Source organism: Rattus norvegicus, chromosome X (genome assembly GCF_036323735.1).
Source record: "Rattus norvegicus strain BN/NHsdMcwi chromosome X, GRCr8, whole genome shotgun sequence".
Classification (NCBI taxonomy): domain Eukaryota; kingdom Metazoa; phylum Chordata; class Mammalia; order Rodentia; family Muridae; genus Rattus; species Rattus norvegicus.
This window is the reverse complement of record NC_086039.1, coordinates 128,161,593-128,178,031: the sequence shown is the minus strand read 5'-3', so window position 1 is coordinate 128,178,031 and position 16,439 is coordinate 128,161,593. Positions and strand designations below refer to the sequence as shown.

Here is a 16,439-nt window from a genome sequence, read left to right as displayed (position 1 = left end):
TTCAGAATGATATGATATTGTATTAACAGTGGTCTTGATGGAAGAAAATTCATTGGTACATTCAGTCAGCAACTGCGTTTTTTCCAACTGATATGCCAGACATTGTGCTGGGTATTAAGATATAAATATATGCATGTGTGTTTAGTCTTTATATATATGCTAAATTTATTTCTAGTCCATGCATATGCCAAGTCAATTTCTGAAGCAAATTAAATCAATGACTGCAATGGAATTACGTATGTTATACGAAAGAAGGTGCACCTAAAGCTTTAATCAAGTAAGTTGTCATAGTGGAGGTATTGCTTGAGATAATACCTTGAAGACGTGGGCAACTCTAAGAAGTGCCCTAGGACATGGTGAACTGCCTGGAAAAAAGGGATGGTATGAGTTAAGCCGTTGGAAGAAATCTGAAGTACCGGAAGTCTGTGCTCATTCTGTTCAATCAGGAAGCTTAGGAAAACCAAGTACATGAAAACGTCTGTGGTCTGTCAGTCACTTTTACATAACACTCTAATAATAACTTACTACTTTCTTTGTAAAATGGATAATAAAAAGAGGTTCAGTAACTTTTGCAAGGATTCATGGTATTTTATTTCAAAATTTGCAGTACCATGACAATGACTAACTTTCCATTTTCTTTTTTTTTCTTTTTTTCTTCCATTTTTATTAAAGTGGGTATTTCTTATTTACATTTCAAATGTTATTCCCTTTCCTGGTTTCCTGTCCAACAGCCCCCTAACCCCTCCCGCTCCCCTTCTATATTGGTGTTCCCCTCCCCATCTACCCCCATTACCACCCTCCCCCCAACAATCCCATTCACTGGGGTCCAGCCCACTTTCTTAATTCTAAGAACCTTGCACTGTATTCCTATTCTGAGGAAACAATATTCTGCATTTTCATTAAGAAACCTGGTGGCAGTATCTTCAGGAAAAACCAGTAGTCACATAAGAAACATATTAGGAAAACTTCAATGTATTTGAGCAAATGTTTCTCTTTTACTCAAAATCATGGTATATTACATACAAGGTTTTGGCTGAGAAAATGATCAAAACATGTTGTGTGAATGTAGAAAAACTTTGTGAAGTCTTTTATACAGCAGGAACTCACTATCACACTTTGTCTTAGGATACATCAGCTACCAAATACAGCACATTCTATAAAGTATCTATGATTCAAAATTATTTTCAAACTAATCATCTGAGTTTTGGAAAATTATTTTCAATACCAATGGTTTTAGCATAATAATCAACAATTAATTATAGATTTCAAAGTTAAATAACAAGAATTTCAAAGTTCACTGACTATAGAAATGATAATATTCAAGGTGATGAAATTACTCTGATTTTATAATCATGCACAAAATATATACCTGCTGTATGTTATTTTATACACATACATGTATATATGTAAGCATATGTGTACATATATATACACATGTACATATATTATTGCAATACTCTACCTTCTAAATAATTAAAAGTATTACACATCAAACATTTTAGAAAAGCCTGGGCTCCAACCTCATAGGTAGCAATCAATACCCTAGTAAGGGCACCAGTGGAAAGGGAAGCCCTTGGTCCTGCCAAGACTGAACCCCCAATGAACGTGATTTTTGGGGAGAGGGCGGTAATGGGGGAGGATGGGGAGGGGAACACCCATATAGAAGGTGAGGGGGAGGGGTTAGGGGAATGTTGACCTGCAAACTGGGAAAGGGAATAACAATTGAATGTAAATAAGAAATACTCAAGTTAATAAAGATAAAAGAAAGAAAGAAAGAAAAGCTTGTCAGGAATTGTTGCTAAATCTTCTGATTATTATGTCCACTTTAGTAAAGCACTGAATGACTGAGTTTCCATTTAAGAAACATAGTACCCTGTTCATCTTGGTGCTTGTCACTGAAGTTATAACAGCACAAAATTGGAAATGTTCTTTTGTGTTTAGTTGTGCATACCTCCACAGCTGAAAGAGAATAATAGCAATAGTTGACAGTCTTGTGTTGTATTTCTGCTCTATTTGTATAATGTTTTCCAAAGCTGTCTATCACATCAGTCGATCTTGAAATCCACAGAAATAGACCATTATGGGTTGTATTTTTAATCCATCCAGAAAGAAATGTGACTGGAATAACTGAAGAATTAACAATTTAAGAAATTATCAGATGTCAGGTAGCAAAAAATTGTAACTTCAACTTCTGCTAAATAACATGGTTGAATACAAAGCATCAAAGACTGAGATACATCAATAAGAGTTCCAGGATCTAGGGGCTGGGGATTTAGCTCAGTGGTTAGAGTGCTTACCTAGGAAGCGCAAGGCCCTGGGTTCGGTCCCCAGCTCCGAAAAAAAGAACAAAAAAAAAAAGAGAGAGTTCCAGGATCTCTAAATTGTCCCTCAGCAAAGCCTAATGTTTTGTTTCTTTGGTTTTTGTTTTGTATTTAAGACAGGCTAGACACTGAACATAGAAGTAAGCCAAATGGACATCACCTCTCCTTCCCTCAGGCTGCTTTCCAGTTGCCATTCATTATCAAAATAGTCATAAATATAGGCATGTAATCCTAATATGACAAAATACATAAAATTTTGCATTGAAATAGTTTCATAATATGGTACAATGCTCTATCTTATTGTGGGGTACCAAGGGATTTTCGCTCAAAATGTGACACTTTACCTATGATCTAAAAATAAGCAGCTAACACTTTCATGTATCTGTGGGAGGTAAAAGGAAGATGACCTAGAGGCAGAAAGTATTTCAGGCAGAGAGAACATAATGCAAAAAAAGAGAAATCTGAGGCATGACATTATGAGGCAATGCTGAGAACATTAAAAAGGTCCATTGTCGAGAGAGAATAAAAATAATGAGGAAAAAAGAACTGTGGCAAGGCAACATAAATTATGTCATGCTGGGCCTGGTAGGATGTTTTGTAAGCTTTGATCTATATTTTAGGACTACAGGTAAGTACTGATTTTCAAGAAGGGATTTCATTGGCCCTAGTGTGGAAGACTTAATGGAGGGGAAAACAAGAGTTTCTGGAAAATGACTTAGCCTGCTACTACAGACTAAACAGTGGTTGGAGATCTAGGGGTAACAATGAGATATTGAGAACAGAATGGATTTAAAAATTTTACAAGACAAAGTATTAGAACCAAACACAATGGAGAGATGTATGTCAAAGATAATTGCTAGAAATTAGGTTTGAACAGCTGAATGTATGATCGTACAATTCATAAGAACAATTCAAGAATATGAGCATTGGCATCAAGATTCTTGGATTATATATGCTGCCCTTGATGTTTTGTTTTGAGATCTAAAATGTCAAGAAGGAAATAGAACAAATTTTATGATAGAGTTGTAAAGTGAGGAAGCATTGACATACATGGTGATTTGGATTGAGTGATATTAAGGGTAAGGAAAATAGTTGAAATCTAGTTTTCTTTACATACTCCAGAATGCAAAATGAGTTCAGCATCTTTTAATTCTACTTTACTGGATTAATTTCATCTATGTCTTTACATAACTGCCTGATATGAAAGAATGATTTGTATGATTTTTCACTTACTTCTATTCATTATACCAAAAATAATCATATATGAAATACCCTATGTGTAAAAAAACAATTATTTCTGGATTATACACTTATATCAGCAACTGTTTTCAGGTAAAGTCCCAATCCGGATGTGTCATAAAGAAACCTTCCAAATTCCCCCCTATAAGATTCACTAGCACACTGTTAATTTATTCCTAGAACACTTTCTTCCATTATGAATATTCATCTCTAGTCTCACAGTACAATTGAGATTTATACAAGTAGAAAAGTGGCCAAATATTTTGTTTCAAAATATACTAGCTTTTAGTAATGCCAAATATGTTTGTTTTGGAATGTAGTAAGCACTCAAAATTTCTGCTTTCCTGAGTGCTTGCTTCACTACCTGTGTAATGGTAAATAGTAGAAAGGAAAAAAAATCAGACAATTTTTAAGATAATTTTATTAAGTATCTATACTCTCTGAATTATTACTTTTATCCTCCTGCTTGCCTACCTCTCTCCCCAAAACAAACATATACCCATTCTCATAAAAAGAGAAAGAAGATTATTTAGTTACAAATGACCAAGTTTGGGTGATATTATCACCATTATATGCAAGATGTAATAAACACAAAATAAATATTATATTAAAAATATTTTAAATAATACTTATATAATTTAATTTAAGGTGGTCAAGTCATAGGACCAAAATGGAAACCACATTATCTAGCTCCCCAGCCCTCTCTCTTACTTATCTTGTTGTGTCTCCTGCAAAACATAACGAGCACTGAATCTCCTCTCCTCTCAAAAGGGCCTAAACTAAAGCTAGACACATTTCTTTTACTCAGGAACATGGAGAGAAATGACAACAATTAGAGGTAATAGAATCAAAATTCCCTCTAACTCTTGCTTTCTTCTATTATCCAACAGTATATGACTTTGGTAGAGTGATCATAGTGGTAAACCCAGCATGAAGAACAATCATTACCAGTTTCTGCACCAAGTATTTAGAAGAAGCTTCCCAATGGACTGTAATCTAGAATAATAGTTGCTTTTCTTAGGAGAAAAGATAGGATCAAAGAACGAAGTAGTAGTATTTATAATAGAGATTAAGTGAAAATTTATGGAAGTTACTAACCCAAGAATAATTTACTTATATCACTACCAATGTTTAGTTTGCACAAGTTTGGTTACACTTCATTTCAGTGTATTTAATTTATACTTGTTGATAAGGATGATTCAAGATCCATGTGCAAAAGATGTTACAAATATCTTCAAACACAACCTTAGTTTCCATCTATATAACGCATACTAGAAATGATTATGTAATCCAATTATAAGCACACATATACCTGAGAATTATGTTCAATTTTGATGCCTGTATTCATGAGTAGTAACTTATATTTTCTTTAAAAAATCTTATGATTTGAGTTTTTTCTTCAGATTACTTAATTATTTCCATTCTTTCTTTGCCTTTCAATTGTCAATGACTTTATTTTGAGGCTAGTTTAGGTAAACTAACAATAAATATTATCACTTTCAATATATTTGAATTATTCTATATTATTTATGATGTCAAATGGAGATGTCAAAACCATACCTACAGGCAGAGTTATAAAGTTATATATGGATAATAATTCAGTGATAATATAATATATTGAAAATATAGATGCATTGATCACTATATATCAGTAAAGATATTAACATATCTGAATTGATATGGAATAAAAACACTATACAACATTTCTGCAATTCTAATTAAATGTTTCACCTTTGCTAAATCAATTAGTTTTATTTCAAAGTGTCTTTAATTTGTTGGATAAATTTTTGTTTCTTCTTTTTATCAACAAGTGACCATAACATTTCATTAGACATGCACTGCATACCTTAAACTGTGCTATATTGTGAATTTATTAAAAGCATTACCCAATAATCACTTGGTGTGTTTACAGTGTTATTGGAATAGTAGAATATAAATGAATTAAATAATTACAAAACAGCATAATACTGTCTTATAGCCATTCATATGAGACCACCTCTAATGGAGAAGAGAGGACTACTCTAAGAATGAAGATGTGATAATTTGAAACAAATACCAGTAAGGGACATGGGAGATTTATAAGGACAGAGAAGACTCTATTCTAATAAACACAATGCTCTTCCAAAGCAAGTGAACTAAGTAGTAGAGATCCAGAAAGATATAAACATCTGAAAGGTTTACCAGCAAGCCATTATGTCTACAGCTTCAACAATAGTTTGCAACTTTGCATATTAATATTACATATTAATATTATTAAATTTATATATTAATAGTATATTGTTTTAGAAAAGTAAACAAATACAAATAAATACTCTACATTCAGAGCTGAAACCAATCTATGCATCTTTCAATATCACTTGCTTCTCTTCTGAAATTGCTTAATATCTTTAAGAGCACAGAGAAATGTAAAAGTATAGACATGAATGGAACGTGTTTTAGGTATGATATCCTAGATGAAATTAACGAAACTCATTTACTCATGCAAAACGCAGAAACTGAATGTGTTAAATACAAAGTGTCATACTTGTATTAACAAAAAGTAGAGTCATAATACCAGACTTGTATTGGTATTTTCCTTAGCAAAAAAACATATGACTATATTATATTTCACAATTATTAACAATAAAATATTAATGAACAATATATAAATACATTTGAGACTATATGTTGCCTTCAAATATGGAATTCACACAGTGGTATATAATTTGTATTAAGTATTTATACATTTCTTGTTTTTAGAAATCATATCTAAATTTCAGAAGCAAGCATGATGTTTCTACAATAAAAGTAGATTATATTTTGAGGAAATCAAAATTATAATTATTTAATAATACAGGGTACAAATCATTTTAAAAGATAATAAAATCTGATGAAGATTTATATCTGTTGTAGCACAGGCTGTAAGACCATGAGTCACTACCTTTTCTGAGTTTTACTTTATTCGTTTTAAAACATTTTAAGACAAAACTTAATTTTAAAAGTATTGTAAAGCTGAATGCAAAGAAACTACTTGGCTGTTCAATGGTTTAGTACAAACCATGTACCTAGATTTGAATAAATGATATCAAAAATGACCATACATTTCCTTTTTACATATTCAGTATGCTTACATACAGAGAAACTGATAGACACATCCCCAAAATTTTAGTCCATTTTATTCTATACAAAAGTAAAAATCTATTCTATGAAGTATCACAGTTTTTCTAATTTATATTTTAGAACCTTTACTAGATAAAGTGATTTCCGACAACTTATTCTTCAGTAATGTTATGTCTTCTTACTCTCATTCCACCCTTTTTTTTCTTCCTTGATACTATACTGTCTACAGAGAAAATGAATAAGATGGATGCAGAGTTACAAAGAAGTTCAATGGGAGAGGTTAGCAAGGTCCAAGGGATTTTGTACGTGAAATTTGTAGACTTGAAAATGTTTTTTTTTTTTTTTTTTTTTTTTTTTTTACAAAACCTGTAAGGCTGTGTACAGGGAAGAACAACAAAAGAGTTGTTATTTCATATGACTGGTCAGATATGTCAAATTAGAACCCCTTCCCCATACCACATGTATCTATATGCTTTGGAAACTGTCACCAAATCTCCCACTCACACGTATCCTTTGCAATTGGTCTTGCTTAGTATGCAGCTGCAAATGAAATGGACACACTGGAGCCCCCAAACAGCTCTGGATCTCTTCATTCTTGAGATTGCCCGGTCCTTCAAATCTGCACCCTCACCGTTCCATCAAGTTGCCCCTCTGAAAAGCTTTTCTTCTCCATCTGACTGCAGATATTTTGCATGTTTCTCAAGTCCCTTCCAGATGTTTAGATGACCTTTCATCCAAGACAGAGCTCTGCAGGAGTCCTTGTCCTCACTACAGGAATTAGACTTTTCGCTCCTGGAGAATACAGGGATGCCTTTCTCTCTAGGACTTCTTTGCCCTTACCGTGGACCTCATCATCTCTGGCTTCTGGGGTTCCTGAGCAGTTAGTACATAATAATGCATCATGCCATTGACTTGTAACCTCTATGTCCACAGCTATATGTCACTGAAGATCCCTTAAATTCACGAGCTTCCTTTTGACTATTTTTTTTTACCAATACCTTGCCATGAATTGGGGTCAAGGAGTAGGAATTAGCAAGACAACCTTCAGGGATTCAAGTTTAGCAGTAGCTCAGGAACTTTAAGTTCAGAAGATTTAAAAACAAAAAACACAAGAACAGAGTAAGGCTGGACTAGCTTAAAATGTATTCTACAGAGGGGCTTTCACAGAAATCGCAGAAAGAAGCCACAGAGGTCACTTTGAAACACCTCCATGCCTAGTCCAGTTCAAAGAAGACCTTAGTCAAAGTGTCCTCTGATTACACCAAGTATGCATTTACTTCTTCCCACGTGTCACACTCCATGCTCCTTTTGATCCCCTGCTTGACTACATTTTAGGTTTTGATTTTAAAGCTGGTGTGAGGCTGGTTAAAAAAAAAAAAAAAAAAAAAAAAAAAAACTTGGTGTTAGCTACTGAGCTAACTGGAGCTCAGCCCTCTAGGAATCTCCCCAGAGTTTCCACACAGCCTTCCTCCTCGCCCATCCCCTCTGCTTCTTCCCAACCCCCACCCAGACTGACTTGTGCTACCCAGCACCCCACGGCCAACAGCCCCTCCCACTCTCTCCGCCTCTCAACCTCAGGTCTCTTAGCCCCACACAGAATTCACCACCTCCCAGACGGCAGCACTTCCCGCCCTCAGTCAGGTCCCAGGCACTGTCGCCACACTCAAAGCCGCGATCAGCCGGTACCCAGCTCCTTCCAAGCGCACTATCCTAGCAGAGCCTCGCTGCCACCTTCACCTCTTTGGCCACCAAAGCACCCAGGACCCAGGACGCTCGGTGCCCTAGGGATCACTCAGCCTCCGGGCCCCTGGAACCCAGTGCTATCCCACAGCTGACTCGGAGACACAGCCACCCCCACCACCACAACCGCCAACACCGGTGCCACGCGCCGCCACCGCCGCGCCGCCGCCGCCTCTGCAGCCCGCCCGCCGCCCACCATGGCCCCTCAGCAAACAGGTAGCAGGAAACGGAAAGCTTCAGAGGTTGAACAGGGCGCTGGGACTTCTTCTTCGCCTGGGCGGGCGGCTGCGGCGGCGGGGACAGGCCAAGCGGATGGGCCATTGCTGCTGGCCAAGAGGCCCCGGCGGCCCGTGGCTCGCCGCTCAGTGGTGCACTACCTGAAGGGCCGCGCACTGGGCGCCTATGGCCACCCGGGGCTCGTGGGCTTCGAGGGCGACCTGCGCAGTTATGGGGTCCTTAGGCTTCCTGAGCTGCTGAGGGAGCGCCAGCTGGCCCTAGGCCCCCTCAACAAGGTGTTCGCGTCCCAGTGGCTCAATGCCAGGCAGGTGGTGTGTGGCACCAAGTGCAATACACTCTTCGTGGTTGATGTCCAGACTGGTCGGATCACTCGCATTCCCCTGTTGCGAGACAGAGGGCCTGGACAAACCCGTGCCCAACCCACCTGTGGCATCCATGCCATCCAGTTGAATCCCTCAAAGACCCTCCTAGCTACAGGAGGTGAAAACCCCAACAGTCTAGCTGTCTACCAGCTACCCACACTAGACCCTGTGTGTTTAGGTGACCGCCAAGGCCACAGGGACTGGATCTTCGCCATCGCATGGATGAGTGATACCGTGGCTGTAAGTGGCTCGAGAGATGGTACCGTGGCACTCTGGCGGGTGGATCCTGACATGTTCAATGGCAGCATTCAGGGCTGGCACAATAATTCAGGGATCCCACGGTATTCACACATTCGTCCAAGGGACATGGAGGCCATCCCAAGGGCAACTACTAACCCGGGTAACCGCAAAGTGCGAGCCCTTGCATTCAGTGGGAGAAACCAAGAGCTGGGGGCTGTGTCCCTGGATGGCTACTTCCACCTGTGGAAAGCCCGGAGCTCCCTGTCCAGGCTGCTGTCCCTAAGGCTGCCCTACTGCAGGGAGAATGTGTGTCTCACCTATTGTGATGAGTTGTCCCTCTACGCTGTGGGTTCTCAGTCTCATGTTTCCTTCCTGGATCCAAGACAACGCCAGCAGAACATCAAGCCCTTGTGTTCACGAGAAGGAGGCACTGGTGTTCGTTCTCTAAGTTTCTACCACCACATCATCACTGTGGGCACTGGACATGGCTCTCTGCTCTTCTATGATATCCGTGCCCAGAAGTTCCTGGAGGAAAGGGCCTCAGCCAATCCAGATTCTTTTCTTGGGCGCACAGGGAGGAAGCTCAAACTCACTTGTGGCAGAGGCTGGCTCAACCAAGATGAACTCTGGGTGAACTACTTTGGGGGCACTGAGGAATTCCCCAATGCGCTCTACACTCACTGCTACAACTGGCCTGAGATGAAGCTCTTTGTGGGTGGAGGTCCACTCCCTTCAGGCCTCCATGGCAACTACGCAGGCCTCTGGAGCTAAAGCTCTTTGCAAAGTGTATAGATTTATCCTCGAGTTCAGGCTAACATTCTTTGCATATGTGCTTTTGTGTGATGTGAGTATGCACACGCCTGATTGTATGTGTAACTTATTTTTAAAGTGGAATTGAACCAATGTTCTAGTGCCCAACCACAGAGAGAAGGAAAAGAGAAAGGAGAGAAGTAGAGGAAGATGAGATGGAGAGAGAGAGAGAGAGAGAGAGAGAGAGAGAGAGAGAGAGAGAGAGAGAGAGATTCCTATATCAAAACTTGGTTAGACTTTGGCACTTTTTCTAAGAGCACTACATTTTTGCTGTATCATACAAAAAGTCTTAATCTTATTTTTCACAGTGATTTATGTATTTTCTTTCTTTAGGCGAATGCAGTCATTGCTTTCAGTGCAATTTAGCACTAGAGTTTTACCAGCATTTCAATAACTTGTTCAAGTCTTTTAAATATTCTGTGGACATGACATTTTGATAAAAGATGTTTTAAAATGTTTGTTGAGGCTGATCTCAGAAAATATTTAAAGCTCTAATCAAAGTTTTAAAAAGAGTACTTCAAGTTTTAGATTATTACAATTTGGAGTATCTTTCATTTGAATGTAGGAAAACTCAGTAGTGGCTTTGAACATTGTCGGGGAAATTATTTAAGATATATTATCTCATTTACAGAATTATACACTATTGTTCAAACTACTAATCAACAAAATTTTATTTGGAAAAGCTTGAGCATAACCACGCTTAGTCCTAAAGTTTTCTTTGTAAAAAGCACTGCTTTCCTGAGAACCATTTATGTTAATGATGCTGTAGCTAATGAAATCTAACATAAAATTTCAGGATAATTAGAAATGTATTTGGGAAATTAACATTTCTTTAACATTCAAGGAACACAGTCCAGTTAGCCATTTGCAATGGGCAGAGTTTGTGCAGTTGATTCTTGTATTGGGTACATACATAATTATTTCATGTGGATCACTTTTGCGTATGTGTTGTATTGTAAAAAAATAAAATAAAAATGTGTTCATCATCATGATAATTAAACTAAGTTTTAAAATGATTAATTGAGATTTTATATTTACTTGTACTTCTATGAATGTATTTAACAAAATCAAAATGTTCTAGGAGTGAGGCCTGGGCTTCAGCTATGCACAGTTCATTTTAAACGTTTGCTTTTCTTTTTCTTTTTAAAGAAACATTTATAGATTAAATGATAAATGACACTGGACATAGAGATAATGAATAGCTCAGGCTTAAGAGCTCATTCTGTTCTACCCTTCCTGGGTTGCTGAGTTCTGTTACCAGCATCCGTGTCTGAAAGTTTGTAACTGCCTTTAACTTCAGTCCATGCAGACTCTTTAGCATATAGGACAGACAGAGAGACACACAAGCGTACACATGGACAATGATTTAAAAAGATATGTAGTGAAAAGTCCTCACTTCTGGATTCCTGGCCTCTGGCCATGGTATACCACAATGACACCCTTTTTGTGTATGTACCACTTAGAGACATTCTATGCATACCTAAGTATATCTGTGTATATGTGATTTACATATAAATGATAGAATGAACTATAGATATGTATAAACTTTTGTAAAAAATCCATACAGATATAATTAATTTGATTTTGTTATATATTATCCCATTATATGGTTGGAATGTTGTATATTTTAATAAGGATTGTTGATGTGGTAAGTATTTCGTTGCAAATACCCTTTTACCCATTAAAGAATAATTAGTCAAATAATTTTATGAGCATAGGGAAGGGTTCTAGGTCAAGAAGCCATACTGGAAACAACATAATTATAGTGTCTTCATTCACTAGAGTTTATAATTTAGATATGGAAACACAAATAACTATTTAAATGGAATAAAATAAAGAAATCAAAATGCCAAAAAAGAATATGTAAAAATGAATTCCTATAAATTATGATTCTGGGTAAATCACGTTTTGATGATGATTTACCTGTTGAAGTCTGCTGCGATATTTTCCACAGTTTACCATCAAATTCTCCTACCTCATATTCTCATATCCATATTAGTTCTTGATACGTTCAAAGCCAATATGGATAACTTAATGAGATTTATGATCATTGTAAGTACTACCTTGTAAAATAATAATTTCAAACATGAAGAAATAAGAAGAAGCAATAGAAATACTATCAGACAAATAAAGGCTTAAACTTGCATACATGGAACTGAGTTACACAAGAGGACCTGTAATTATGTGAGTTTCCTGATCTATGATCCCATGAATTCAGTTATTTAAAATGAATCAGATGGTATTAAGATGGCGTATGAGGGGGAATTAAAGTGATAAAATAACATTTACCATTCTATTTGGAGGTGATAAAACTACAATAGTAAACTGAAGCTCTGCCTTGGATACAAAATTTGTGGCACCAAGTAAATGTAGAGAAATTAGTATAGAACATAAAAGTGGATGCTGACAAATTAAGCTAAGAATATTGAATTTGAGAGATGTACTTGGATTATACATCCAGTGAAGAAGTGTCTATAATGATAAGATGTGATTTCCCGGTGTTGGGCAGAGAGTTCTGTGAAATGCTGATAATCTCTTCTTTTTAAAGAAAAACAGGGGTTGGGGATTTAGCTCAGTGGTAGAGCGTTTGCCTAGCAAGCGCAAGGCCCTGGGTTCGATCTTCAGCTCCGGAAAAAAAGAAAAAAAAAAACACAAGTGTCTAGGAAGGATGCTAGGAAGTAATTGTAATGAAAGGTATGTGAGAAAAATGTAAGTGACCTGTTTTACAATAATAAGACATACATCTTGACCTTGAAAATATATCTTTTCAATAGTGATATTACAATTTTGTGTCTTGATAACCGTTTTATAGGAGATTCTTCCTCCTAGTTAAGCTCCCTAGATACTATTCCATATCCCTTAGGATAACTCAGATTGGTCCACAATTGATATCTTACATTCTCAAAGAATGTAAAATTAGGCTTAGACCTCAAAGAAAGGTTTCAACTTCAGTATTTCTCAGCCAACTAATTCTTGCAGTATTATACCCAGTACTGACAACACCAGCATCGTTGAAAACATGAAATCCATAGCAGCTTTGGAATTGGATCATTACCTCATCACCTGCTCTGATTGCCACATGCTGTGCTACCCTACCCTTTGCCTTGGTTCACACACATTCAGGTGATTAACCTATATTCGTTTCAAATATCAATGCCACAAGACTGCCACTTTTCATGGGTGTAAGAATAAATGAGCTATTACAGGAAAAATGGTAATGTTCTCAGAATTATTATTTTACTTATAAATAAAATAAAATGATAACATGATTTATAATGAAAAACATTGAACATAATCTGTCAGTACATTAAAAGTAAATGGTGCCAGTTAAAAGTAAAGTTAATCTTTAATGGAAGTGTATTCACCTCTGGGAAGCTGCAAGATAGTTCAGGGGAAGGTGGGTGATTAATATGTACAAATGAGGGTATTTTAAAATTATGTGGATAAGATACTGAAGTCAAAAGGAAAAAGTTAAAGGAGTGGAATATATCAGAAAGTTACTCTCTCTCTCTCTCTCTCTCTCCATATATATATATATATATATATATATATATATATATATATATATATCATAATAAAGTTTAAATTTTAATTATCAATTCAAAGATCCATTTTAACTTTTGTGATAATTATTCTGGTGCCTGCTTCCTTAGGATCTTTTAAGGGGGAGGGGTTAGGGGGATGTTGGCCCAGAAACCGGGAAGGGGAATAACAATCGAAATGTAAATAAGAAATACTCAAGTTAATAACCATGGTGGAAAAAAAGAATGTTCAATTAAAGTGTTTATATTGGAAAACTCGATGTTAGCACTATAGTAAGGAAGAAGGCAATTATCATAAAAAATTCTGACAGTGTACTAAAACCTAGAAACTAGAGTGTCTCTGAGAAATAAAACTGAGAAATATGAACACAAGCATATTATACAGCTATAAGACCTTTGTGATAGCAGCCAACTTTCACAGAAAATTCTTTTCAAGTGTTCAACTCTACTTCCACATTCAAAGCAGGTCTTGTTTTTGAAGAAGCAAGCAACATTAACAAGCTGTATATGTTTATTTGGCTAGTTAGGATCTCTCATAATGGGGAATATTATACAGTTGATAACATACTGGAGCTATTTTTTGTTTTACTTGGAAGTTTAAGTTGTCCTTAATGTTACTATTTGATAAGATTAGTGAGATGCAAAAAAGATACCACTTACAATCATATTTCTCTTTGAAAATGGAAGAAAGAATAATCATACAGTAAACACAATCATATGTGCAATAGTATTAATAGCATGCTTCTTGATAGAATGCTATGGAAGAGTAAATTTGTTATATTTGTCATATATTTATTTACTGTAAAAGTTCAATCCATGATATGCATTTCTTTAGAATACAGAAAAGGAAAATCAATGAAGACAGTTTTCTAATCCTGACTTGGATGAGGAAGGTGAAAGGATGAACAATTGTGTTCTATGGTGGAAAATTCAGCAAGGAGGTGAAACAGGATAAAGATGAAAGAATTCTTATAGTTTTGGTTGTGAAGAAGGGGAGGGGTTAGGGGGCTGATGGACAGAAAACCAGGAAAGAGAACAATATTTGAAATGTAAACAAGAAATATCCAATTTAATGAAAAATGGAAGATAAAAAGAGAGAAAAAGATAAAAGAATTCACTTCAACGCAGTATTAAAGTTCATGGAGACTTTTTGTAAGAACAATTGGAGCAGTGAGTGGCCAGCCACATAGTTTCCCTAAAAGTAGGTAAATAACTCTGATTATAGAACACTTTTTCCCTACCACAGATATCTGGCAGTTGTAGAGAGAATATTTGTGTATTATATAGCTTTGTGACCTGTCAAATAAAAGTTTATGGCCTATGGCTTAGGCAAGAAATGATAAATGGGAAATCCCAGAGAAAGAATCCTAGAATAGAGCCAGGCCAAACATAGGCCCAGGAAAATGTGAGGAAACAGAAGCATAGTACCTGAACACAGGTAACCAACCATGTGGCAGAATACAGGGTTAAATAGTTGGGTTATCTAAGCTATGATCCAGTCCAAGTAAAGCCCAGCTATATGGCCAAAGTATTATAAATCTATTTTGAGTCTGAGTCTTATTTCTGAGAGCATGGTTCTGGGAGGAAGAACTAAGGCCTGACTTCTACAGGTAGTACTGTAATATTCTGATTCTCTTCTCAACTGTTTAACCAAATCAATTTTGGACGAACACTGTGAGATTTGTATAAGCACAACCTAAAAGTGGGTGCAGAAAAATGACATAAATACTACTGACCAGGATAGAGTAAAAGAAGATATTATACCATAACTACCAACTTGAAGAATCTGTGATTTTTAAAATCTTCCTTAAGATTTTCTTTTTATTCACACATTTTCAAGATACTTTCTAAATATTTCTATTTGTTATATGACCATAATTTTAGTTTCTGTCTTTATAGCAACACAGTATCCATTGATCTTACCTCGTCTCACATTTTCAGCTGTATTTCTAAGGATGAGAGTAGGTTTTAGCTGTGAAATAGATCGACAAAAACCTTTGCTCACTGCACTAATTAATTTATTCCCATTGCCGAAGTTAGAAATTAATAATGCTAGTCCTGTACTATTTTAATCTCACCTGTGACAAACATGGAATTACCCATTTTGTTATGTTTGGTTGACAAAGCGAAAAATACTATCTGGACAAGATAAAGAATAAAATAATTCCTCTAATTTTTACAAAGCTTATTGAGTACATGGTCACACAAAAAGAAGAAAGGTTCTTCACAGATTCTTTCATTTATTATATTAGGTCATAACACTTTAGAAATTGTTTACAATTTGAAATTATAATACAATCTCATATAACTTCTTTCATACATAGGAACATATTTACAGAGAATACCTCATGGATTAAAAATATAGATTTTTTTATCTACACATTCTCACCCACAAAAGTGTTACAAGCCAAATGCAAATAAGATTTGCATATCACAGATTCTTAGCACTGGAAAGATAAAGCTGAATAGCTTTTCACTAGATTTTATCTAACAATTCTGATATTGACACATTTCAAAATGTCTGGTTGATGCAGCTCTAAGTAGATTAGTCAATATATTAATAAGGGTTCAATTAAGTCAGTGATTTCAAATAACATGAGGAAACACCATTAAATACTTTTAACCATCTCACTCACCCTTATCTCTTTCATCCAATTCTTCTAAGCAGTTTGAATTTAATAACCAAAGAATATTGTATCAATATAGAAAATTAAAGTTTTATTCTTTCCAATTATATACAGCTAATTGGTACCATTCTCCCTTCTTTAAAGAAGTATTTACTCCTCAAGAGAAAGTTCACAGGCATTGTAATAGGATCAGGACCTTCTTGTAAAAAGAAGTATTAGATA

At 36.1% G+C, this 16,439-nt stretch overlaps 1 protein-coding gene across 1 annotated transcript; it reads left to right on the top strand.

Moving 5' to 3' along the window:
* The first annotated feature begins 8,202 nt into the window (after nt 1–8,202).
* On the top strand, nt 8,203–10,992 carry Dcaf12l2 (DDB1 and CUL4 associated factor 12-like 2). The gene has a single exon (NM_001408841.1). The coding sequence runs from the start codon at nt 8,597–8,599 to the stop codon at nt 10,007–10,009; it is 1,413 nt and encodes a 470-aa protein (NP_001395770.1). The 5' UTR covers nt 8,203–8,596; the 3' UTR covers nt 10,010–10,992.
* The last annotated feature ends 5,447 nt before the right edge of the window (nt 10,993–16,439 follow it).